Raw genomic sequence first — 27,171 nt, 5'->3', positions numbered from 1 at the left:
ATATAGTACATACTGTACTGTGGTTGACATTTAAGGAAAACACAGTTGACATTACCATTTTACCTAGTCTCGGAATTCCCAGACTGCAACATTGGTTACATTGTGGGAGGCAACCCGTCGGTCTAGACTAGAGAGACTGTTTTACCAGTTGTAGGAGGTGCTAGACAGATACTTTTTTTACATAACCTTAGTGTCTGTACCATGATTTAGAGCACTAAAATATCTCAGGCAGTTTTATGGTTATTTTCCCTTCTCCCATTCTTAAAATGCCTGGAAGGTGACGCATCTGGAATGTTCAAAATAAACAGTTCCTCATACCACTCCGTCCATATAATATTGAACTGCCGCCTCCCTCCCATTCTACCCTCATCCAACCTGGGATGAATACTTTGACTGACTGGAAGTAAGAAATAAACATGGATTCTTTATCGTGGACCAAAATCTATAAATGTTAACAAAAGCTTCAATGGATGGTGAACACATCAAACGTACAGGTTAGAAGGGACAAATAAAACGCTGTGTCCAAATTCTGGAGGAATTAAACCATTGGTTCAACATCAGCTGACCCATGGCTAGAGCACAGCTAACTCACCACAGTTAAATATGAAACCAAAACTAAAGTAATGTAAATGAAATGAGACAAATAAGGACGTTTTTTTTTTAGAAAACAATTTAAATTATTCAACTGATGACAAACAAAAAAAGTAAGGTACGGTATTTAAAGCTTTACATACAAGCTTGCCAGCGACATCAAAAAGCTACAAATGGCAATTCTCTCAATAAAAGCGATACCAAACAATTTCTCTCTACATTCTTTTTAAAATCCATGCTTACATCAGACGTGCAAGGGTTAAATTAGTCTTTGCTCAAGGAGAAGTTCATTTCGGCAGGATATGTTGCTTGCCATTCCAGATTGGACAATTCCAGATGTGGTTGGACGGAGCTCTAAGCATGGAGTGGTTTGATTGGCCAACCGCTAGTGGGCAGAGCTTTGGCAAGGCGTAGTGGGTGGGACATTGAATCCACACACCTCTGGCCTTTTTGCAAGTAGGGATTTGGGGGAACGGGATGGGAATGGGCAGGATCGGCTGTACAAGAAAGCGAGCTGTTGTCATGGCAATGCGAGGGTGGGAGGGTGCAGTCTCTCACATGGATTCGAACTCGTCAATGCGCTGCTTGGTGTTGCCCTGGCGGATCTGGCGCAGGGTCTTGTACTTGTCCCGCCCAGCCTTCACGTTCTCTGCATGTAGCATGTCATTCTGGGTCTTCTTGGTGTCGTCCCTCGCCTGGGCCAACTCTGAACTCAGAGCCTGACAAAGAGGTAGAGGGGAAGAGAGAGAACACTTCATTTTGATAGTTGCAGACAGATGGTGTATAGTTCAACAAATTATCAGCAAACTGTTGATCTACTAACCCCAACACTAGCCCTAGGCCTAACCATAATCCTAAAAATGTTTTGCAGTTGATGACTACAAGCGTTGATAGCTACAAGCATTTCACTACACCCACAATAACATCTGCTAAATAATTTATGTGTATGTGACCAATACAATTGTATTTGATTTTTAGCTTGTTGACAGTTTGAGCCTCTAGGGGTCTATCCATCCTAATGAAGTGAGACCACGTCTTCCTTAGCCTACCTGCAGCTGTTTCTTGACGCGTTCGTTCTTCTGGGCCTCTGTGACACGTTCCTCCTCGCTGCGGTGGCTGGTGATCCCATCACTGTGCAGCTCGGTGCTGCCCTCTGCGTTAGTCTCATCCTGCTCATCCTGCTCCGGCGCCGGGGGTGATGACATCACAGACTTCAGCTCCTCTTTAGTCTTCTCCAGGTCCTCCTGGGCTGAGATGGCCTGGGGGGGGGGTTCATGTGGGAATCACTGATTGTCACTTGGCGTTCAATAAAGTACTAATCTATTGTATCATAAATAACAATCATACAGTACTGACACATTTCAATATTCTATTTGGAACAGGCAACACAGACATTCTTGCTTACACACACACAAACTCATACACCAACACATTTCAAGACAACTTTGTCAAAAGACAAGGACACCAGTATTTAAAGGGCATGCAGGTGTAGGACCTGAGTAGACCAGAGACTTTCCAAAAACAATAAAACACTCATGCAGACACACACATACTAAACTAGGGGGTTAACATGCAAATAAGGGACACAATTACATCGTAAAAACATCTTGTTCTGGCTCACGCACACAATTTCAACCTCAGTTAGCTCTTACACATACATATACTGAACAAAAATATAAATGCAACATACTACAATTTCAAAGATTTTACTGAGTTACAGTTCATATAAGGAAATCAGTCAATTAAAAGAAATTCATTAGGCCCTAATCTATGGATTTCACATGACTGGGAATACAGATATGCATCTGTTGGTATCAGATACCTTTAAAAAAAAGGTAGGGCCGTGGATCAGAAAACCAGTCAGTATCTGGTGTGACCACTATTCGCATCATGCAGTGCGACTCATCTCCTTTGCATAGAGTTGGTCAGGCTGTTGATTGTGGCCTGTGGAGAGTTGTCCCACTCCTCTTCAATGACAATGTGCTAAATTGTTGGATATTGGTGGGAACTGGAGCACGCTGACGTACACGTCGATCCAGAGCATCCCAAACATGTTCAATGGGTGACATGTCTGGTGAGTATGCAGGCCATGGAAGAACTGGGACATGTTCAATTTCCAGGGATTGTTTACAGATCCTTGCGACATGGGTCCGTGCATTATCATGCTGAAACATGAGGTGATGGCGGTGGATGAATGGCACGACAATAGGCCTCAGGATCTCTTCACGGTATCTCTGTGCATTCAAATTGCCATGAATAAAATGCAATTGTGTTCATTGTCTGTAGCTTATGCCTGCCCATACCATAACCCCACCTCCACCATGGGGCACTCTGCTCACAACGTTGACATCAGCAAACAGCTCGCCCACACAACGCCATACACATGGTCTGCGGTTGTGAGGCTAAATTCTCTAAAACGACGTTTGAGGCGGCTTACGGTAGAGAAATGAACATTCAATTCTCTAGCAACAGTTCTGGTGGACATTCCTGCAGTCAGCATGCCAATTGCACGCTCCCTCAAAACTTGAGACATCTGTGGCATTGTGTTGTGTGACAAAACTGCACATTTTAGAGTGGCCTTTTATTGTCTTCAGTACAAGATGCACCTGTGTAATGATCATGCTGTTTACATTTACATTTACATTTTAGTCATTTAGCAGACGCTCTTATCCAGAGCGACTTACAGTTAGTAAGTGCATACATTTTTCATACTGACATGAGACATGAGGGGTGGGATGTGTGTTCTGGGTGACGGGTCCACACAGTGTCAGAACAACAGCATCCCCATGCTGACTAGTGGGTTGGCTGGCAGTGGACATATTTTTTTGTCCTGTTACTGTGCTACATTTGGACATGCTTAATTACCCTTTTTTCCTAGCTGTAGTTAGTTAGTTTGAATATTACCGTAGCTGCATATCAGACGAGGCTAGCTACTCCTGAAACTCACAGCCAGAGCTAACGCCACCAGCAGCCTAGCCAATACCGCGCAGCTAGCTAACCGTTTATTCATTAAATCAGACTCAGTCACTCTTCAAACAAGAAACTTTAAAATTACAAAAACTGCCCTAACACCATTATTGTTATACTACCATATGAGAGTTTTAAAAAAATCCTTGACGGCTGGTGAAGGAAGGATGAATGGTGGCTTTGAAAGGTGGTTCTGAGGAGTGCAGGGCAAGGTTGGATAACCTTTTCAGCAGGGGAGGCCTTGTTGTCATAGTCCTCAACTGGAGCAGCAGGTTGCTAGTGGCATAGCTGGGTAGCACAGGGACTGGTAATCATAGATGCATTGTGGGCATGGCAGCTTCTTGATATGCCACACCTGTCAGGTGGATGGATTATCTTGGCAAAGGTGAAATGCTCACTAACAGGGATATAAATAAATGTGTGCACAAAATTTGAGAGAAATAAGCTTTTTGTGCGTATGGAACATTTCTGGGATGTTTTATTTCAGCTCATGGAACATGGGGACAACACTTTACATGTTGCGTTTATATTTTTGTTCAGTGTACATTAGATCTTATGAATGCTGTTAAATGATTTGGTTTGAGGCCATACACCCCCACACATTTGGATACAGACACTATTATTTATTAATGTGTCAGTCCCAGGGGGCAGGGCAGGGTGCATGGGGGGGGGGTCAAAGTAGTGGAGGCTGCTGAGGGGAGGACGGCTCATAATAATGGCTGGAACAAAGTATTATGGCTTGAATGGAGTGAATGGAATGGTATCAAACACATGAAAACCATATGTTTGATACCATTCCATCAACTCCATTTCAGCCATTTTTATGAGCCATCCTCCCCTCAGCAGCCTCCACTGGATCAGAGAGCGGTAGCAGAGTTAACCGTTACTTTGTGTTGCCATTCGGTCGCCTCCTCTTCCTTCTTCCTCTTGGCCTCTTCAAGCAGAGCGATTTTGGCAGTGAATTCTCCTAGCTCAGCGGCCTGCGAGAGACAAGCACAAAGCACCCTTCTGTCAGACACACTAACACACTGGCCAGCAGACTGCAAGAGTTGGCCATTGCCTATGAGGTTTAATGGGCCAACCAATATGAAAATGTAATTGACACATGGTTCCGTGGTGAGTACTGTTAACCATGTAATACCACCCATGAAATCTTCCCTGAAATACCAAAGAGAGAGGGGGGGTGGTGAGAGAAGAGAATTCCCCCTGGTGTTACAGGATTGGTTCGCAGTTCCGGACCGACCCACTAGGTGTCATCCTCCGACAACCATAGCCACCTCCTCACTCACAGTCGGGACTAATTATCTGCCTATTGGTGTCACCTGTGGCTATCTGATTCACCTAAGTATTTATGCCCTCACTTCCCCTTTTTTTGGAGACCTATGTGCTCCTCATTTGTTTCGTGTATAGTCCGTTGTTTTGTATCCTGGCTTTTGGACCACCAGTAAAGATCCTTGTTTCACCATCTCTGCCTACTGCCTACTGTCTATCCTGCACCGCACCTGGGTCACACCTCACACCAACCCTTACACCCTAGGGCACGCTTCCTGCACATTAACACCTCAATCACAGATATCTGTAAGGACGCTGAGATTATTTTTAGTTATCAATGCAAAATAGGTAGGTAGCCTGGCGGGTAGGAGTTTTTGGCCAGCAACCGAAAGGTTAAAGGATCGAATCCCCGTGATGACAAGGTAAAAATCTATCGTTCTGCCCCTGAGCAAGGCAGTTAACCCACTGTTCCCCAGGTGCCGATGATGTCGATTAAGGCAGACCCCCGCACCTCTCTGATTCAGAGGGGTTGGGTTAAATGTGGAAAACACATTTCAGTTGAATGCATTCAGTTGTACAACTGACTAGGTATCTCCCTTTCCCTTAAAGGTTACTGCCTCAGGGCCTTCTAACACTGCATTCATCAATGTTATTTTCCATCACTTAACCCAATGACAAGGTGTCTAGTCTCTTTGGCTTATTGTCTCCCTCTCTCTGTAACTCTACCAACTTTGCAGTATATATATATATATATATATATATATATATATATATATATATATATTATTATTATTTTTTTTTTGGGGGGGGGGGGTTATTTCTCATCTTATTACTGTAGCTCAGATCGTCCTTTGCATTATTACATACAGCCGGAAATAACTTTTGGATATTACAGCGGCAGTAACTCACCAGCATTTTGTTTTACAAGCCTTTCGCTACACCCGCAATAACATCTGCTAAATATGTGTATGCGACCAATCAAATTTGATTTGATTTGATGGGGAAACAACTACATGAGCAATAAGCATACTGTCAGTCATTTGGAGCTGTAAATCATTTGTTGAGCTATGCGTTGAGCTATGGCATTTCAGGTTAAATACCAACATGAGGAATAACCAAATCACCTTTGGAATGCATGTCGTAAAAGCATCCATAAATGTAGTGTAAGCAGGGGAGGTGTTTACAAGAGGTCAGTCAGTGCCACTCATTTACATAGAACCGTATGTATTGATGTGATAATAATATAGCAGGTACAGTGCAGATATGTTGTAGGTTAGAGTGTTTACAAAGGTTTTAGTGTGTTGGACAATCCAGAGGAGACCGATGACTTAGAGAATTATACCTGTCTACAGTAGGTATATGTACATGGTTTTAATGACACTAATACCTGTACATCCTTCCTTCAGGTAATCAATAAATAGAAAGTTGAGTAAGGTGTCTATTATATTGCATTCATCAATCATTTAATATAAAATCAGTGATTTCTTCAAGGAAGGAAGGAAAGAAGGATGCACTGAAAGTATGTGAATGGAGCCCTGATCCAAAGTGGTGATGTGAAGTGAAGTGTTACCAGTTGTTCCTGGTTCTTCATCTGGTCAGCGGACTGTTTAGCCAGCGCTGCCTTGGCCTCCTCCGCTGCCTGTCTCTCTCCCTCCAACCTCTCCGCCTCCTCCTTCGCTCTCTTCCTCTCCTGGTCCAACTCCAGGGCCCTGCGCGTCTGCTCCTCCAGCTCTGTATGAGCGTGCACAGACAGACACACACACAATTACTGATTACAACAATGTACTGTATGACAAATATAATCAGATCTTAGCAAGAGTGCACCCATCTTTCCTGACATACACTACCGTTCAAAAGTTTGGGGTCACATAGAAATGTCCTTGTTTTCGAAAGAAAAGCAAATTTTTTGTCCATTAAAATAACATCAAATTGATCAGAAATACAGTGTAGACATTGTTAATGTTGTTGTAGCTGGAAACGGCTGATTTTTAATGGAATATCTACATAGGCGTACAGAGGCCCATTATCAGCAACCGTCAGTCCTGTGTCCAATGGCACGTTGTGTTTGCTAATCCAAGTTTATCATTTTAAAAGGCTAATTGATCATTAGAAAACCCTTTTGCGATGATGTTAGCACAGCTGAAAACTGTTGTGCTGATTAAAGAAGCAATAAAACTGGCCTTCTTGAGACTAGTTGAGTATCAGGAGCATCAACAATTGTGGGTCCAATTACAGAATCAAAATGGTCAGAAACAAATAACTTTCTTCTGAAACTCGTCAGACTATTCTTGTTCGGAGAAATTAAGGCTATGCCATGCGAGAAATTGCCAAGAAACTGAAGATCTCGTACATCGGACAAATACATTAGAGTGTCTAGTTTGAGAAACAGACGCCTCACAGGTCCTCAACTGGCAGCTTCATTAAATAGTACCCGCAAAACACCAGTCTCAACATCAACAGTGAAGAGGCGACTGCGGGATGCTGACCTTCTAGGCAGAGTTGCAAAGAAAAAGCCATATCTCAGACTGGCCAATAAAAATAAAATATGAAGATGGGCAAAAGAACACAGACACTGGACAGAGGAAGATTGGAAAAAATTGTTATGGACAAAGAAGAACATTTGTGAGATGCAGACCAAATGAAAAGATGCTGGAGGAGTGCTTGATGCCATCTGTCAAGCATGGTGGAGGCAGTGTGATGGTCTGGGGGTGCTTTGGTGGTGGTAAAGTGGGAGATTTGTACAGGGTAAAAGGGATCTTGAAGAAGGAAGGCTATCACTCCATTTTGCAATGCCATGCCATACCCTGTGGACGGCGCTTGATTGGAGCCAATTTCCTCCTACAACAGGACAATGACCCAAAGCACAGCTCCAAACTATGCAATAACTATTTAGGGAAGAAGCAGTCAGCTGGTATTCTGTCTATAATGGAGTGGCCAGCACAGTCACCGGATCTCAACCCTATTGAGCTGTTGTGGGAGCAGCTTGACCGTATGGTACGTAAGAAGTGTCCATCAAGCCAATCCAACTTGTGGGAGGTGCTTCAGGAAGCATGGGGTGAAATCTCTTCAGATTACCTCAACAAATGTACAACTAGAATGCCAAAGGTCTGCAAGGCTGTAATTGCTGCAAATGGAGGATTCTTTGACGAAAGCAACGTTTGAAGGACACCATTATTATTTCTATTAAAAATCATTATTTCTAACCTTGTCAATGACTACATTTCCTATGCATTTTGCAATATTTCCTTTTCAAACTCATTTCATGTATGTTTTCATGGAAAACAAGGACATTTCTAAATGACCCCAAACTTTTGAACAGTAGTGTACATTCACACATTCATCTCTTTATGTCATGAAACACAAGAGGAGGACTTTAATAATCTCCCATGGAACACCAGTGTTTATATAGGGAAACAGAGAGATACCTCTGAGAGAGGCCTGACCTATATTTGATGAGAGCATTTCTAGAGGCACCATACTGTAGAAATAAATCAGTCTGATTCTGATATGAATGGCCCTTTCGGGATCGTATAATTTTATCTCAGCCAAGCAAATAAACTCCTGCCTTTTACCTACAGAATGGATCTGCAGTGATTCGTTAGATCTGCTGTGGATTTCAGGGCTGTAGCTAACTCTCTCCCTCCAGCCATTCACTCTATGTAAATACGCCCCAGGTGTGTTCTGCCCTTTTCGGTTATGACGGCTGTTGTGCTACAAGTCAAGGGCCAACAATATAGAGAATGAATGTTCATGTCCCCCTTCCCTGTAACATGATAAAACAGCTAGCAGTCATCCTATGGTCTCTAAATGATAACCCATCTCTAAATGATAGCCCATTCCTCACTCCTCCTAACAAGAGGCTAGTATGCAAATCCCAGTGTTGCGTACTGTAGCTGTGAACTTGTTCTGTGGTAATTGAGTGTCTGAACACCAGCTGTGAACTACAGTGGGTGTTAGTGTTACTCCAAGGTGTTGGTTGCATGGTTAACCTGTGATATTTAAAAAGAAGTGAGATGATGCAAATCAGGCTCCTTTACATTGTTCCTCTGAAGTTGTATCCTTTGCTTGTGTGTGTGTGCGTGTGTGTAATGCGTGTGTGTGTGTGTGTAATGTGTGTTCATGTGTGTGCGTGTTGAGATGTAGATACCTTTCTGGGCCTTTAGCGTCTGTTCCTCAATCTGTCTGAGTCTCTCGACTAGCTCGTCCTTCTCTTTCTCTATCTTCTCCCTCTCCTTCTCTGCATGTGCTCGTTTTTTCTTCTCGTTTTCTAGCTGGGCTCTGTAAAACAAAAGAGGCCAGGTTCAGTTGATGAAAATACCTGGGCTAATAATATATTCAAATTAAATTAAATGAATTGTTGAATATACTACTCATATCATTCAATATCAAACTATATTTTGATGTATAAAATATGATCACAACACAGGTACAACATTCTGCAACTTCGAAATGCTTTACAAAAAGGTAAGACACAAAAATGCACATAAGAGCAATAGAGATATCCAGTCCATGGCTGTCTCTAAATAGCCTCATTGGACACACGAGAGCAGCTGTCAGGATGGTGGATCAGGCTAATATTTCAATTGAATTTCTGTAATTCCCAATGTCCGCTCTTCTCACCTCCTTTGAGGAATCAAGGGAATACAGAGATTCACCCTTTAAGTGGCTCTGGTACAGACCAGACATATTTTAATAAAATGCTGCCCCCTTCTGGTCAGAATCACAACTACATGACTGCACGTGTTCCTCCTGTACCTTTCCATCTGTTTGTGGTGTTTCTCCTCCCGGGCCTGGGCCTTCATCTGCTGAACCTCGATGGTGTCAGGCTTCCTCCTCCTCATGTACAGCTCGTGGTTCCCCATGCACAGCGCCAGGATACGCTTGTTGATCCGCAACCGCGGCGCATAGAACACAAAATCCTACAGAGAGAGAAGGTGAGAGGCAAAGGGGAGAGGAGGAGGGAGAGGAGAGGAGGAGGGAGAGGAGAGGAGAGGAGGAGGGAGAAGCAGGGAGGAGAGAGGAGGGGAGAGGAGGGGAGAGGAAAGGAGGAGGGAGAGGAGGGAGGGGAAAGGAGGAGGGTGAGGCAGGGAGGAGAGAGGAAGGGAGAGAAGGGGAGAGGAGGGAGAGGCAGGGAGGAGAGAGGAGGGGAGAGGAGGGGAGGGAGATGAGGGAGGGGAGGGAGGGGAGAGGAGGGGAGAGGAGGAGGGAGAGGCAGGGAGGAGAGAGGAGGGGAGAGGAGGGGAGAGGAGGAGGGAGAGGCAGGGAGGAGAGAGGAGGGGAGAAGGGGAGAGGAGGGAGGGGAGAGTAGGAGGGAAAGGCAGGGAGGAGAGAGGAGGGGAGAAGGGGAGAGGAGGGAGGGGAGAGTAGGAGGGAGAGGCAGAGAGGAGAGAGGAGGGGAGAGGAGAGGAGGGAGGGGAGAGGAGGGGAGGGAGAGAAGGGAGGAGAGAGGAGGAGGGAGAGGCAGGGAGGAGAGAGGAGGGGAGAGAAGGGGAGAGGAGGGAGGGGAGAGTAGGATGGAGAGGCAGAGAGGAGAGAGGAGGGGAGAGTAGAAAAGGAAAAGAGGAAGGGGTTGACTCAATTTGCTGGTAATTTTACTAATTTACACATTTGTGCAATGTCTTTATTATATTATCAATGTTTATTATACATTGTGTTGTATTATTTCCTCCCGCCTTCCCCTACCTTCCCAGTAGACGGACTAACCCTAAACCTAACCCTAACCCTCCTGCCTTTCCCTACATTCCCATTAGACTGACTAACCCTAAATCTAACCCTAACCCTCCCGCCTTCCCCTACATTCCAAGTAGACTGACTAACCCTAAACCTAACCCTAACCCTAACCCTCCCGCCTTCCCCTACATTCCAAGTAGACTGACTAACCCTAAACCTAACCCTAACCTTAACCCTCCCGCATTCCCCTACATTCCCATTAGACTGCCTAACCCTAACCCGAAACCTCCCACCTTCCCCTACATTCCCTGTAGACTAACTAACCCTAACCCTAACTCTCCTGACTTCCCCTAACTTCCCAGTAGACTGACTAACCCTAAACCTAACCCTACCTTCCCAGTAGACTGTCTAACCCTAAACCTTACCGTACCTTCTCAGTAGAGTGACTAACCCTAAACCTAACCCTACCTTCCCAGTAGACAGACTAACCCTGAACCTAAGCCTATGTTCCCGGTAGACTGACAACCCTAACCCTAAACCTTACATTCGAAGTACACTGACTAACCCTAAACCTTACCTTCCCAGTAGACTGACTAACCCTAAACCTAACCCCACCTTCCCGGTAGACTGACTAACCCTAAACCTTACTTTCTCGGTAGACTGACTAACCCTACACCTAACAATACCTTCCCAGTAGACTGACTAACCTTAAACCTAACAATACCTTCCCAGTAGACTGACTAACCTTAAACCTAACCCTACCTTCCCAGTAGAATGACTATTGATTTGATTTGATTTGACTGACTAACCCTAAACTTAAACCTACTTTCTCGATAGACTGACTAACCCTACCTTCCCAGTAGACTGACTAACCCTAAACCTAAACCTACCTTCCCAGTAGACTGACAAGCCCTATACCTAACTCTACCTTCCCAGTAGATTGACAATCCTTAAACCTAACCCTACCTTCTCAGTAAAGTGACTAACCCTAAACCTAACCCTACCTTCCCAGTAGACTGACTAACCCCAAACCTAACCATACGTTCCCGGTAGACTGACTAACCCTAAACCTAACCCTACCTTTTCGGTAGACTGACTAACCCTACACCTAACCCTACCTTCCCTGTAGACTGACTAACCTTAAACCTAACCATACCTTCCCAGTAGAGTGACTAACCCTAAACCTAACCCTACCTGCCCAGTACACTGACTAAACATAAACCTAAATTTCCGGTAGACTGACTAACCCTAAACATAATCCTACCTTCCCAGTTGACTGACTACCCCTAAAACTAACCCTACATTCCCAGTGGACTGACTAACCCTAAGCCTAACCCTACATTCTCGGTAGAATGACTAACCCTAAACCTAACCATACCTTCGCAGTAGAGTGACTAACCCTAAACCTAACCATACCTTCGCAATAGACTGACTAACCCTAAACCTTACCTTCCCAGTACACTGACTAACCCTAAACCTAACCCAATCTTCCCAGTACACTGACTAACCCTAAACCTAACCCTAACTTTGCAATAGACTGACTAACCCTAAACCTAACCCTACTTTCTCGGTAGACTGACTAACCGTAAACCTAATCCTACCTTCCCAGTAATCTGACTAACCCTAAACCTACCCCTACCTTCTCATTAGAGTGACTAACCCTAAACCTAACCCTACCTTCCCAGTAGACTGACTAACCCTAAACCTAACCGTACTTTCTCGATAGACTGACTAACCCTAAACCTAACCGTACTTTCCCAGTAGACTGACTAACCCTAAACCTTCCCTTCCCAGTAGACTGACTAACCCTAAACCTACGTTTATGGTAGACTGTCTAACCCTAAACCTACTTTCCCAGTAGACTGACTAACCCTAAACCTAACCCTACGTTTACGGTAGACTGTCTAACCCTAAACCTACTTTCCCAGTTGACTGACTAACCCTAAACCTTACCTTCCAGGTAGACTGACTAACCCTAAACCTTTCCGGTAGAGTCTACCTTTCCAGTAGACTGACTAACCCTACACCTAACCCTACCTTTTCCGTAGACTGACTAACCCTACACTTAACCCTACTTTCCCTGTAGACTGACTAACCTTAAACCTAAACATACCTTCCCAGTAGACTGACTAACCATAAACCTAACCCTACCGTCCCAGTAGACTGACTAACCCTAAACCTAACCCTACCTTTTCGGTAGACTGACTAACCCTACACCTAACCCTACCTTCCCTGTAGACTGACTAACCTTAAACCTAACCATACCTTCCCAGTAGAGTGACTAACCCTAAACCTAACCCTACCTGCCCAGTACACTGACTAAACATAAACCTAAATTTCCGGTAGACTGACTAACCCTAAACATAATCCTACCTTCCCAGTTGACTGACTACCCCTAAAACTAACCCTACATTCCCAGTGGACTGACTAACCCTAAGCCTAACCCTACATTCTCGGTAGAATGACTAACCCTAAACCTAACCATACCTTCGCAGTAGAGTGACTAACCCTAAACCTAACCATACCTTCGCAATAGACTGACTAACCCTAAACCTTACCTTCCCAGTACACTGACTAACCCTAAACCTAACCCAATCTTCCCAGTACACTGACTAACCCTAAACCTAACCCTACGTTTACGGTAGAGTGTCTAACCCTAAACCTACTTTCCCAGTTGACTGACTAACCCTAAACCTTACCTTCCAGGTAGACTGACTAACCCTAAACCTTTCCGGTAGAGTCTACCTTTCCGGTAGACTGACTAACCCTACACCTAACCCTACCTTTTCCGTAGACTGACTAACCCTACACTTAACCCTACTTTCCCTGTAGACTGACTAACCTTAAACCTAAACATACCTTCCCAGTAGACTGACTAACCATAAACCTAACCCTACCGTCCCAGTAGACTGACTAACGCTAAATCTAACCCTACCTTCTCGGTAGACTGACTAACCCTAAACCTAACTCTACTTTTTCGGTAGACTGACTGACCCTAAACCTAACTATACCTTCCCAGTAGACTGACTAACCCTAAACCTAACCCTACCTCCCCAGTAGACTGACAAACCCTAAACCTAATCCAATCTTCCCAGTACACTGACTAACCCTAAACCTAATCCTACCTTCGCAGTGCAGTGACTAACCCTAAACCTAACCCTACCGTCCCGGTAGACTGACGAACCCTAAACATAACCCTACCTTCCCGGTACACAGAATAACCGTAAACCTAACCATACCTTCCCGGTAGGCTAACTAACCCTAAACCGTACCTTCTCAGTAGAATGACAAACCCTAAATCTATCCCTACCTTCCCAGTAGACTGACTAGCCCTAAACCTAACAGTACCTTCTCAGTAGAGTGACTAACCCTAAATCTAACCCTACCTTCTCGGTAGACTGATTAACCCTAAAACGAACCCTACTTTCTCGATAGACTGATTAACCCTAAACCTCACCTTCCCGGTAGACTGACTAACCCTAAACCTAACCCTACCTTCCCAGTAGACTGACTAACCCTAAACCTAATTCTACCTCCCCAGTAGACTGACTAACCCTAAACCTAATTCTACCATCCCGGTAGACTGACTAACCCTAAAACTAACCCAACCTTCTCGGTAGAGTGACTAACCCTAAACATAACCCTACCTTCCCGGTAGACTGAGTATCCCTAAACCTAACCTTATCTTCCAGGTATACTGACTAACCCTAAACCTAACCCTATCGTTCGAGTAGACTGACTAACCCTAAACATAAACATACGTTCCCAGTAGACTGACTAACCCTAAACCTAACCCTACCTTTCCAGTAGACTGACTATCCTTAAACCTAACCTTACCTTCTCAATAGAGTGACTAACACTAAACCTAACCCTTCCTTCCCAGTAGACTGACAAACCCTAAACCTAACCCTACCTTACCTGTAGACTGACTAACCTTAAACGTAACCCTACCTTTCCGGTAGAATGACTAACCCTAAACCTAACCCTACGTTTCCGGTAGATTGACTAACCCTAAACCTAACCCTACAGTCCCGGTAGACTGACTAACACTAAAGCTAAACCTACCTTCCCGGTATACTGACTAACCCTAAACCTAACCCTACCTTCCCAGTAGACTGACTGACCCTAAACCTAACCGTACCTTCCCGGAAGACTGACTAACCCTAAACATTACCTTCTCAGTAGACTGACTAAGCCTAAACCTACCATCCCAGTAGACTAACCCTAAATCTAAATCTACCTTCCCAGTTTGTTTAACCTAAACCTAACACTAAACCTAACCCTACCTTTCTGGTAGACTGACTAACCCTAAACCTAACCTTACCTTCTCAGTAAAGTGACTAACACTACACCTAAACCTACCTTCCCTGTAGACTGACTAACCTTAAAACTAACCATAGCTTCCCAGTAGACTGACTAACCTTAAACCTAACCCTACCTTCCCAGTAGACTGACAAAGCCTAAACCTTACCTTCCCATTAGACTGACTAACCCTAAACCTTCCCAGTAGACTGACTAACCCTAAACCTAACCCAATCTTCCCAGTACACTGACTAACCCTAAACCTAACCCTACCTTCACAGTGCAGTGACTAACCTTAAACCTAACCATACCTTCTCAGTAGACTTACTAACCCTAAACCTAACCCTACTTTCTCAGTAGACTGACTGACTGACCCTAAACCTAACCCTACCATCCCAGTAGACTGACTAACCCTAAACCTAACCCTACCTTCCCAGTAGACTGACTAACCCTAAACCTAAGCCTAGTTTCTCGGTAGACTGACTTACCCTTAATGTAATCCTACCTTCCCAATAGACTGACTAACCCTAAACCTTACATTCCAAGTGGACTGACTAACCCTAAACCTAACCCTACCTTCCCAATAGACTGACTAACCCTGAACCTAACCCTACATTCCAAGTGGACTGACTAACCCTAAACCTATCCATACCTTCCCGGTAGACTGACTAACCCTAAACCTAACCCTACCATCACGGTAGACTGAGTATCCCTAAACCTAACCTTACCTTCCAGGTAGACTGACTAACCCTAAACCTAACCCTACCATCCCGGTCAACTGACTAACCCTAAAACTAACCCTACCTTCTCGGTAGAGTGACTAACCCTAAACATAACCCTACCTTCCCGGTAGACTGACTATCCCTAAACCTTACCTTCTAGGTAGACTGACTAACCCTAAACCTAACCCTACTTTCCCAGTAGACTGACTTAACCTAAACCTAACCCTACCTTTCCGGTAGACTGATTAACCCTAAACCTAACCCTCTGTTCCCAGTAGACTGACTAACCCTAAACCTAACCCTATCGTTCCAGTAGACTGATTAACCCTAAACATGAAAATACGCTCCTGGTAGACTAACTAACCCTAAACCTAACCCTACCTTTCCGGTAGACTAATTAACCCTAAATCTAACCTTACCTTCTCAGTAGAATGACTAACTCTAAACCTAACCCTACCTTCCCGGTAGATTGACTAACCCTAAACCTAACCCTACCTTCCCGGTAGACTGAATAACCCTAAACCTAACCGTACCTTCCCGGTAGACTAACTAAACCTAAACCTTACCTTCTCAGTAGACTGACAAACCCTAAATCTAACCCTAACTTCTCGGTAGACTGACTAACCCTAAACCTAACCCTACTTTCTCGATAGACTGACTAACCCTAAACCTAACCGTACTTTCCCAGTAGACTGACTAACCCTAAACCTAACCGTATTTTCCCAGTAGACTGTCTAACCCTAAACCTTACCTTCCCAGTAGACTGACTAACCCTAAACCTAATTCTACCTTCCCGGTAGACTGACTAACCCTAAACCTTACCCTCCTTTCCCAGTAGACTGACTTAACCTAAACCTAACCCTACCGTCCCGGTAGACTGATTAACCCTAAACCTAACCCTCTGTTCCCAGTAGACTGACTAACCCTAAATCTAACCCTATGGTTCCAGTAGACTGACTAACCCTAAACATAAACATACGTTCCCGGTAGACTGACTAACCCTAAACCTAACCCTACCTTCCCAGTAGACTGACTAACCCTAAACCTAACCATATGTTCCCGGTAGACTGACTAAAACTAAACCTTTCCTTCCCAGTAGACTGACAAACCCTAAACCTAACCCTACCTTCCATGTAGACTGTCTAACCCTAAACCTAACCCTACCTTTCCGGTAGAATGACTAACCCTAAACCTAACCTTACCTTCCAGGTCGACTGACTAACCCTAAACCTAAACCTACCATCCCGGTAGACTGACTAACCCTAAAACTAACACTACTTTCTCGGTAGTGTGACTAACCCTAAACCTTTCCTTCCCAGTAGACTGACAAACCCTAAACCTAACCCTACCTTTTCGGAAGACTGACTAACCCTACACCTAACCCTACCTTCCCTGTAGACTGACTAACCTTAAACCTAACCATACCTTCCCAGTAGACTGACTAACCCTAAACCTAACCCTACCTTCCCGGTAGAATGACCAACCCTAAACCTAACCCTACTTTCTCGGTAGACTGACTGACCCTAACCTAACCAAACCTTCCCAGTAGACTGACTAACCCTAAACCTAACCCTACCTTCCCAGTAGACTGACAACGCCTAAACCTTACCATCCCAGTACACTGACTAACCCTAAACCTAACCCTAACTTCACAGTGCAGTGACTAACCTTAAATCTAACCATACCTTCCCAGTAGACTGACTAACCCTAAACCTCACCTTCCCGGTAGACTAACTAACCCTAAACCTAACCCTACTTTCTCGGTAGACTGATTGACTGACCCTAAACCTAACCCTACCTTCCCAGTAGACTGACTAACCATAAACCTAACCCTACCTTCCCAGTAGACTGACTAACCCTAAACCTAAGCCTAGTTTCTCGGTAGACTGACTTACCCTAAACTTAATTCTACCTCCCCAGTAGACTGACTAACCCTAAACCTAACCCTACATTCCCAGTGGACTGACTAACCCTAAACCTAACCCTACCTTCCCAGTAGACTGACTAACCCTAAACCTAAATCTACCTTCCCAGTAGACTGACTAACCCTAAACGTATCCATACCTTCCCGGTAGACTGACTAACCCTAAACCTAACCCTACCATCCCGGTCAACTGAGTAACCCTAAAACTAACCCTACCTTCTCGGTAGAGTGATTAACCCTAAACATAACCCTACCTTCCCTGTAGACTGAGTATCCCTAAACCTAACCTTACCTTCCAGGTAGACTGACTAACCCTAAACCTAACCCTACTTTCCCAGTAGACTGACTTAACCTAAACCTAACCCTACAGTCCCGGTAGACTGATTAACCCTAAACCTAACCCTCTGTTCCCAGTAGACTGACTAATCCTAAACATAAACATACGTTCCCGGTAGACTAATTAACCCTAAACCTAACCCTACCTTTCCGGTAGACTGATTAACCCTAGACCTAACCTTCTCAGTAGAATGACTAACCCTAAACCTAACCCTACCTTTCAAGTAGATTGACTAACCCTAAACCTAACCATACATTCCCGGTAGACTGACTAACCCTAAACCTATCCCTTCCTTCCCAGTAGACTGACTAACCCTAAACCCTAACCCTACCTTTTAGGTAGACTAATTAACCCTAAACCTAACCCTACCTTTCCGGTAGACTGATTAACCCTAAACCTAACCTTACCTTCTCAGTAGAATGACTAACCCTAAACCTAACCCTACCTTCCCAGTAGACTGACTAACCCTAAACCTAACCCTACCTTCCCAGTAGACTGACAACGCCTAAACCTTACCATCCCAGTACACTGACTAACCCTAAACCTAACCCTAACTTCACAGTGCAGTGACTAACCTTAAATCTAACCATACCTTCCCAGTAGACTGACTAACCCTAAACCTCACCTTCCCGGTAGACTAACTAACCCTAAACCTAACCCTACTTTCTCGGTAGACTGATTGACTGACCCTAAACCTAACCCTACCTTCCCAGTAGACTGACTAACCATAAACCTAACCCTACCTTCCCAGTAGACTGACTAACCCTAAACCTAAGCCTAGTTTCTCGGTAGACTGACTTACCCTAAACTTAATTCTACCTCCCCAGTAGACTGACTAACCCTAAACCTAACCCTACATTCCCAGTGGACTGACTAACCCTAAACCTAACCCTACCTTCCCAGTAGACTGACTAACCCTAAACCTAAATCTACCTTCCCAGTAGACTGACTAACCCTAAACGTATCCATACCTTCCCGGTAGACTGACTAACCCTAAACCTAACCCTACCATCCCGGTCAACTGAGTAACCCTAAAACTAACCCTACCTTCTCGGTAGAGTGATTAACCCTAAACATAACCCTACCTTCCCTGTAGACTGAGTATCCCTAAACCTAACCTTACCTTCCAGGTAGACTGACTAACCCTAAACCTAACCCTACTTTCCCAGTAGACTGACTTAACCTAAACCTAACCCTACAGTCCCGGTAGACTGATTAACCCTAAACCTAACCCTCTGTTCCCAGTAGACTGACTAATCCTAAACATAAACATACGTTCCCGGTAGACTAATTAACCCTAAACCTAACCCTACCTTTCCAGTAGACTGATTAACCCTAGACCTAACCTTCTCAGTAGAATGACTAACCCTAAACCTAACCCTACCTTTCAAGTAGATTGACTAACCCTAAACCTAACCATACATTCCCGGTAGACTGACTAACCCTAAACCTATCCCTTCCTTCCCAGTAGACTGACTAACCCTAAACCCTAACCCTACCTTTTAGGTAGACTAATTAACCCTAAACCTAACCCTACCTTTCCGGTAGACTGATTAACCCTAAACCTAACCTAACCTTCTCAGTAGAATGACTAACCCTAAACCTAACCCTACCTTCCCAGTAGACTGACTAACCCTAAACCTAACCCTACCTTCCCGGTAGACTGACTAACCCTAAACCTAACCCTACCTTCCCGGTAGACTGACTAACCCTAAACCTAACCCTACCTTCCCAGTAGACTGACTAACCCTAAACCTTACCTTCCCAGTAGAATGACTAACCCTAAACCTTACCTTCCCAGTAGACTGACTAACCCTAAACCTAACCCTACCTTCCCAGTAGACTGACTAACCCTAAACCTACCTTCCCAGTAGACTGACTAACCCTAAACCTAACCCTACCTTCCCAGTAGACTGACTAACCCTAAACCTAACCCTACCTTCCCAGTAGACTGACTAACCCTAAACCTAACGCTACCTTCCCGGTAGACTGACTAACCCTAAACCTAACCCTACCTTCCCGGTAGACTGACTAACCCTAAACCTAACCCTACCTTCCCAGTAGACTGACTAACCCTAAACCTAACCCTACCTTCCCAGTAGAATGACTAACCCTAAACCTTACCTTCCCAGTAGACTGACTAACCCTAAACCTAACCCTACCTTCCCAGTAGACTGACTAACCCTAAACCTAACCCTACCTTCCCAGTAGACTGACTAACCCTAAACCTAACCCTACCTTCCCAGTAGACTGACTAACCCTAAACCTAACCCTACCTTCCCAGTAGACTGACTAACCCTAAACCTAACGCTACCTTCCCGGTAGACTGACTAACCCTAAACCTAACCCTACCTTCCCGGTAGACTGACTAACCCTAAACCTAACCCTACCTTCCCAGTAGACTGACTAACCCTAAACCTAACCCTACCTTCCCAGTAGACTGACTAACCCTAAACCTAACGCTACCTTCCCGGTAGACTGACTAACCCTAAACCTAACCCTACCTTCCCGGTAGACTGACTAACCCTAAACCTAACCCTACCTTCCCAGTAGACTGACTAACCCTAAACCTAACCCTACCTTCCCAGTAGACTGACTAACCCTAAACCTAACCCTACCATCCCAGTAGACTGACTAACCCTAAACCTAACCCTACCTTCCCAGTAGACTGACTAACCCTAAACCTAACCCTACCTTCCCAGTAGACTGACTAACCCTAAACCTAACCCTACCTTCCCAGTAGACTGACTAACCCTAAACCTAACCCTGCCTTCCCAGTAGACTGACTAACCCTAAACCTAACCCTACCTTCCCAGTAGACTGACTAACCCTAAACCTAACCCTACCTTCCCAGAAGACTGACTAACCCTAAACCTAACCCTACTTTCCCGATAGACTGACTAACCCTAAACCTAACCGTACTTTCCCAGTAGACTGACTAACCCTAAACCTAACCGTATTTTCTCAGTAGACTGTCTAACCCTAAACCTTACCTTCCCAGTAGACTGACTAACCCTAAACCTAATTCTACCTTCCCGGTAGACTTACTAACCCTAAACCTTACCCTCCTTTCCCAGTAGACTGACTTAACCTAAACCTAACCCTACCTTCCCGGTAGACTGATTAACCCTAAACCTAACCCTCTGTTCCCAGTAGACTGACTAACCCTAAATCTAACCCTATGGTTCCAGTAGACTGACTAACCCTAAACATAAACATACGTTCCCGGTAGACTGACTAACCCTAAACCTAACCCTACCTTCCCAGTAGACTGACTAACCCTAAACCTAACCATATGTTCCCGGTAGACTGACTAACCCTAAACCTTTCCTTCCCAGTAGACTGACAAACCCTAAACCTAACCCTACCTTCCATGTAGACTGTCTAACCCTAAACCTAACCCTACCTTTCCGGTAGAATGACTAACCCTAAACCTTACCTTCCAGGTAGACTGACTAACCCTAAACCTAACCCTACCATCCCGGTAGACTGACTAACCCTAAAACTAACACTACTTTCTCGGTAGTATGACTAACCCTAAACCTTTCCTTCCCAGTAGACTGACTAACCCTAAACCTAACCCTACCTTCCCAGTAGACTGACTAACCCTAAACCTAACCATACGTTCCCGGTAGACTGACTAACCCTAAACCTTTCCTTCCCAGTAGACTGACAAACCCTAAACCTAACCCTATCTTCCATGTAGACTGACTAACCCTAAACCTAAGCCTACCTTTTCGGAAGACTGACAAACCCTACACCTAACCCTACCTTCCCAGTAGACTGACTAACCCTAAACCTAACCCTACCTTCCCGGTAGAATGACCAACCCTAAACCTAACCCTACTTTCTCGGTAGACTGACTGACCCTAACCTAACCCTACCTTCCCAGTAGACTGACTAACCCTAAACCTAACCCTACCTTCCCAGTAGACTGACAAAGCCTAAACCTTACCTTCCCAGTACACTGACTAACCCTAAACCTAACCCTAACTTCACAGTGCAGTGACTAACCTTAAATCTAACCATACCTTCCCAGTAGACTGACTAACCCTAAACCTCACCTTCCCGGTAGACTGACTAACCCTAAACCTAACCCTACCTTCCCAGTAGACTGACTAACCCTAAACCTAACGCTACCTTCCCGGTAGACTGACTAACCATAAACCTAACCCTACCTTCCCAGTAGACTGACTAACCCTAAACCTAACCCTACCTTCCCAGTAGACTGACTAACCCTAAACCTAACCCTACCTTCCCAGTAGAATGACTAACCCTAAACCTTACCTTCCCAGTAGACTGACTAACCCTAAACCTAACCCTACCTTCCCAGTAGACTGACTAACCCTAAACCTAACCCTACCTTCCCAGTAGACTGACTAACCCTAAACCTAACCCTACCTTCCCAGTAGACTGACTAACCCTAAACCTAACCCTACCTTCCCAGTAGACTGACTAACCCTAAACCTAACGCTACCTTCCCGGTAGACTGACTAACCCTAAACCTAACCCTACCTTCCCGGTAGACTGACTAACCCTAAACCTAACCCTACCTTCCCAGTAGACTGACTAACCCTAAACCTAACCCTACCTTCCCAGTAGACTGACTAACCCTAAACCTAACGCTACCTTCCCGGTAGACTGACTAACCCTAAACCTAACCCTACCTTCCCGGTAGACTGACTAACCCTAAACCTAACCCTACCTTCCCAGTAGACTGACTAACCCTAAACCTAACCCTACCTTCCCAGTAGACTGACTAACCCTAAACCTAACCCTACCATCCCAGTAGACTGACTAACCCTAAACCTAACCCTACCTTCCCAGTAGACTGACTAACCCTAAACCTAACCCTACCTTCCCAGTAGACTGACTAACCCTAAACCTAACCCTACCTTCCCAGTAGACTGACTAACCCTAAACCTAACCCTGCCTTCCCAGTAGACTGACTAACCCTAAACCTAACCCTACCTTCCCAGTAGACTGACTAACCCTAAACCTAACCCTACCTTCCCAGAAGACTGACTAACCCTAAACCTAACCCTACTTTCCCGATAGACTGACTAACCCTAAACCTAACCGTACTTTCCCAGTAGACTGACTAACCCTAAACCTAACCGTATTTTCTCAGTAGACTGTCTAACCCTAAACCTTACCTTCCCAGTAGACTGACTAACCCTAAACCTAATTCTACCTTCCCGGTAGACTTACTAACCCTAAACCTTACCCTCCTTTCCCAGTGGACTGACTTAACCTAAACCTAACCCTACCTTCCCGGTAGACTGATTAACCCTAAACCTAACCCTCTGTTCCCAGTAGACTGACTAACCCTAAATCTAACCCTATGGTTCCAGTAGACTGACTAACCCTAAACATAAACATACGTTCCCGGTAGACTGACTAACCCTAAACCTAACCCTACCTTCCCGGTAGACTGACTAACCCTAAACCTAACCCTACCTTCCCAGTAGACTGACTAACCCTAAACCTAACCCTACCTTCCCAGTAGACTGACTAACCCTAAACCTAACCCTACCATCCCAGTAGACTGACTAACCCTAAACCTAACCCTACCTTCCCAGTAGACTGACTAACCCTAAACCTAACCCTACCTTCCCAGTAGACTGACTAACCCTAAACCTAACCCTACCTTCCCAGTAGACTGACTAACCCTAAACCTAACCCTGCCTTCCCAGTAGACTGACTAACCCTAAACCTAACCCTACCTTCCCAGTAGACTGACTAACCCTAAACCTAACCCTACCTTCCCAGAAGACTGACTAACCCTAAACCTAACCCTACTTTCCCGATAGACTGACTAACCCTAAACCTAACCGTACTTTCCCAGTAGACTGACTAACCCTAAACCTAACCGTATTTTCTCAGTAGACTGTCTAACCCTAAACCTTACCTTCCCAGTAGACTGACTAACCCTAAACCTAATTCTACCTTCCCGGTAGACTTACTAACCCTAAACCTTACCCTCCTTTCCCAGTAGACTGACTTAACCTAAACCTAACCCTACCTTCCCGGTAGACTGATTAACCCTAAACCTAACCCTCTGTTCCCAGTAGACTGACTAACCCTAAATCTAACCCTATGGTTCCAGTAGACTGACTAACCCTAAACATAAACATACGTTCCCGGTAGACTGACTAACCCTAAACCTAACCCTACCTTCCCAGTAGACTGACTAACCCTAAACCTAACCATATGTTCCCGGTAGACTGACTAACCCTAAACCTTTCCTTCCCAGTAGACTGACAAACCCTAAACCTAACCCTACCTTCCATGTAGACTGTCTAACCCTAAACCTAACCCTACCTTTCCGGTAGAATGACTAACCCTAAACCTTACCTTCCAGGTAGACTGACTAACCCTAAACCTAACCCTACCATCCCGGTAGACTGACTAACCCTAAAACTAACACTACTTTCTCGGTAGTATGACTAACCCTAAACCTTTCCTTCCCAGTAGACTGACTAACCCTAAACCTAACCCTACCTTCCCAGTAGACTGACTAACCCTAAACCTAACCATACGTTCCCGGTAGACTGACTAACCCTAAACCTTTCCTTCCCAGTAGACTGACAAACCCTAAACCTAACCCTATCTTCCATGTAGACTGACTAACCCTAAACCTAAGCCTACCTTTTCGGAAGACTGACAAACCCTACACCTAACCCTACCTTCCCAGTAGACTGACTAACCCTAAACCTAACCCTACCTTCCCGGTAGAATGACCAACCCTAAACCTAACCCTACTTTCTCGGTAGACTGACTGACCCTAACCTAACCCTACCTTCCCAGTAGACTGACTAACCCTAAACCTAACCCTACCTTCCCAGTAGACTGACAAAGCCTAAACCTTACCTTCCCAGTACACTGACTAACCCTAAACCTAACCCTAACTTCACAGTGCAGTGACTAACCTTAAATCTAACCATACCTTCCCAGTAGACTGACTAACCCTAAACCTCACCTTCCCGGTAGACTGACTAACCCTAAACCTAACCCTACCTTCCCAGTAGACTGACTAACCCTAAACCTAACGCTACCTTCCCGGTAGACTGACTAACCATAAACCTAACCCTACCTTCCCAGTAGACTGACTAACCCTAAACCTAACCCTACCTTCCCAGTAGACTGACTAACCCTAAACCTAACCCTACCTTCCCAGTAGAATGACTAACCCTAAACCTTACCTTCCCAGTAGACTGACTAACCCTAAACCTAACCCTACCTTCCCAGTAGACTGACTAACCCTAAACCTAACCCTACCTTCCCAGTAGACTGACTAACCCTAAACCTAACCCTACCTTCCCAGTAGACTGACTAACCCTAAACCTAACCCTACCTTCCCAGTAGACTGACTAACCCTAAACCTAACGCTACCTTCCCGGTAGACTGACTAACCCTAAACCTAACCCTACCTTCCCGGTAGACTGACTAACCCTAAACCTAACCCTACCTTCCCAGTAGACTGACTAACCCTAAACCTAACCCTACCTTCCCAGTAGACTGACTAACCCTAAACCTAACGCTACCTTCCCGGTAGACTGACTAACCCTAAACCTAACCCTACCTTCCCGGTAGACTGACTAACCCTAAACCTAACCCTACCTTCCCAGTAGACTGACTAACCCTAAACCTAACCCTACCTTCCCAGTAGACTGACTAACCCTAAACCTAACCCTACCATCCCAGTAGACTGACTAACCCTAAACCTAACCCTACCTTCCCAGTAGACTGACTAACCCTAAACCTAACCCTACCTTCCCAGTAGACTGACTAACCCTAAACCTAACCCTACCTTCCCAGTAGACTGACTAACCCTAAACCTAACCCTGCCTTCCCAGTAGACTGACTAACCCTAAACCTAACCCTACCTTCCCAGTAGACTGACTAACCCTAAACCTAACCCTACCTTCCCAGAAGACTGACTAACCCTAAACCTAACCCTACTTTCCCGATAGACTGACTAACCCTAAACCTAACCGTACTTTCCCAGTAGACTGACTAACCCTAAACCTAACCGTATTTTCTCAGTAGACTGTCTAACCCTAAACCTTACCTTCCCAGTAGACTGACTAACCCTAAACCTAATTCTACCTTCCCGGTAGACTTACTAACCCTAAACCTTACCCTCCTTTCCCAGTAGACTGACTTAACCTAAACCTAACCCTACCTTCCCGGTAGACTGATTAACCCTAAACCTAACCCTCTGTTCCCAGTAGACTGACTAACCCTAAATCTAACCCTATGGTTCCAGTAGACTGACTAACCCTAAACATAAACATACGTTCCCGGTAGACTGACTAACCCTAAACCTAACCCTACCTTCCCAGTAGACTGACTAACCCTAAACCTAACCATATGTTCCCGGTAGACTGACTAACCCTAAACCTTTCCTTCCCAGTAGACTGACAAACCCTAAACCTAACCCTACCTTCCATGTAGACTGTCTAACCCTAAACCTAACCCTACCTTTCCGGTAGAATGACTAACCCTAAACCTTACCTTCCAGGTAGACTGACTAACCCTAAACCTAACCCTACCATCCCGGTAGACTGACTAACCCTAAAACTAACACTACTTTCTCGGTAGTATGACTAACCCTAAACCTTTCCTTCCCAGTAGACTGACTAACCCTAAACCTAACCCTACCTTCCCAGTAGACTGACTAACCCTAAACCTAACCATACGTTCCCGGTAGACTGACTAACCCTAAACCTTTCCTTCCCAGTAGACTGACAAACCCTAAACCTAACCCTATCTTCCATGTAGACTGACTAACCCTAAACCTAAGCCTACCTTTTCGGAAGACTGACAAACCCTACACCTAACCCTACCTTCCCAGTAGACTGACTAACCCTAAACCTAACCCTACCTTCCCGGTAGAATGACCAACCCTAAACCTAACCCTACTTTCTCGGTAGACTGACTGACCCTAACCTAACCCTACCTTCCCAGTAGACTGACTAACCCTAAACCTAACCCTACCTTCCCAGTAGACTGACAAAGCCTAAACCTTACCTTCCCAGTACACTGACTAACCCTAAACCTAACCCTAACTTCACAGTGCAGTGACTAACCTTAAATCTAACCATACCTTCCCAGTAGACTGACTAACCCTAAACCTCACCTTCCCGGTAGACTGACTAACCCTAAACCTAACCCTACTTCCTCGGTAGACTGATTGACTGACCCTAAACCTAACCCTACCTTCCCAGTAGACTGACTAACCATAAACCTAACCCTACCTTCCCAGTAGACTGACTAACCCTAAACCTAAGCCTAGTTTCTCGGTAGACTGACTTACCCTAAACTTAATTCTACCTCCCCAGTAGACTGACTAACCCTAAACCTAACCCTACATTCCCAGT

At 45.0% G+C, this 27,171-nt stretch overlaps 1 protein-coding gene across 1 annotated transcript in view; it reads right to left on the bottom strand.

The window, feature by feature from the left end:
* Positions 1–662: 662 nt before the first annotated feature.
* The window catches only part of LOC311143589 (radixin), a 60,493-nt gene continuing 33,984 nt past the window's right edge, over positions 663–27,171 (bottom strand). The window contains exons 8-13 of the mRNA XM_084179439.1: positions 9,586–9,749; positions 8,978–9,108; positions 6,401–6,561; positions 4,446–4,538; positions 1,641–1,850; positions 663–1,310 (exon numbers count right to left, since the gene is read on the bottom strand). Of these exons, the coding sequence (XP_084035565.1) occupies positions 1,146–1,310; positions 1,641–1,850; positions 4,446–4,538; positions 6,401–6,561; positions 8,978–9,108; positions 9,586–9,749 (924 nt within the window). The 3' untranslated portion in view covers positions 663–1,145. The remainder of the gene's footprint in view (positions 1,311–1,640; positions 1,851–4,445; positions 4,539–6,400; positions 6,562–8,977; positions 9,109–9,585; positions 9,750–27,171) is intronic.

Source organism: Coregonus lavaretus (assembly GCF_964263955.1).
Source record: "Coregonus lavaretus genome assembly, chromosome: 16".
In the NCBI taxonomy this organism is placed as follows: Eukaryota; Metazoa; Chordata; class Actinopteri; order Salmoniformes; family Salmonidae; genus Coregonus; species Coregonus lavaretus.
This window is presented reverse-complemented; position numbering and strand designations above follow the sequence as displayed.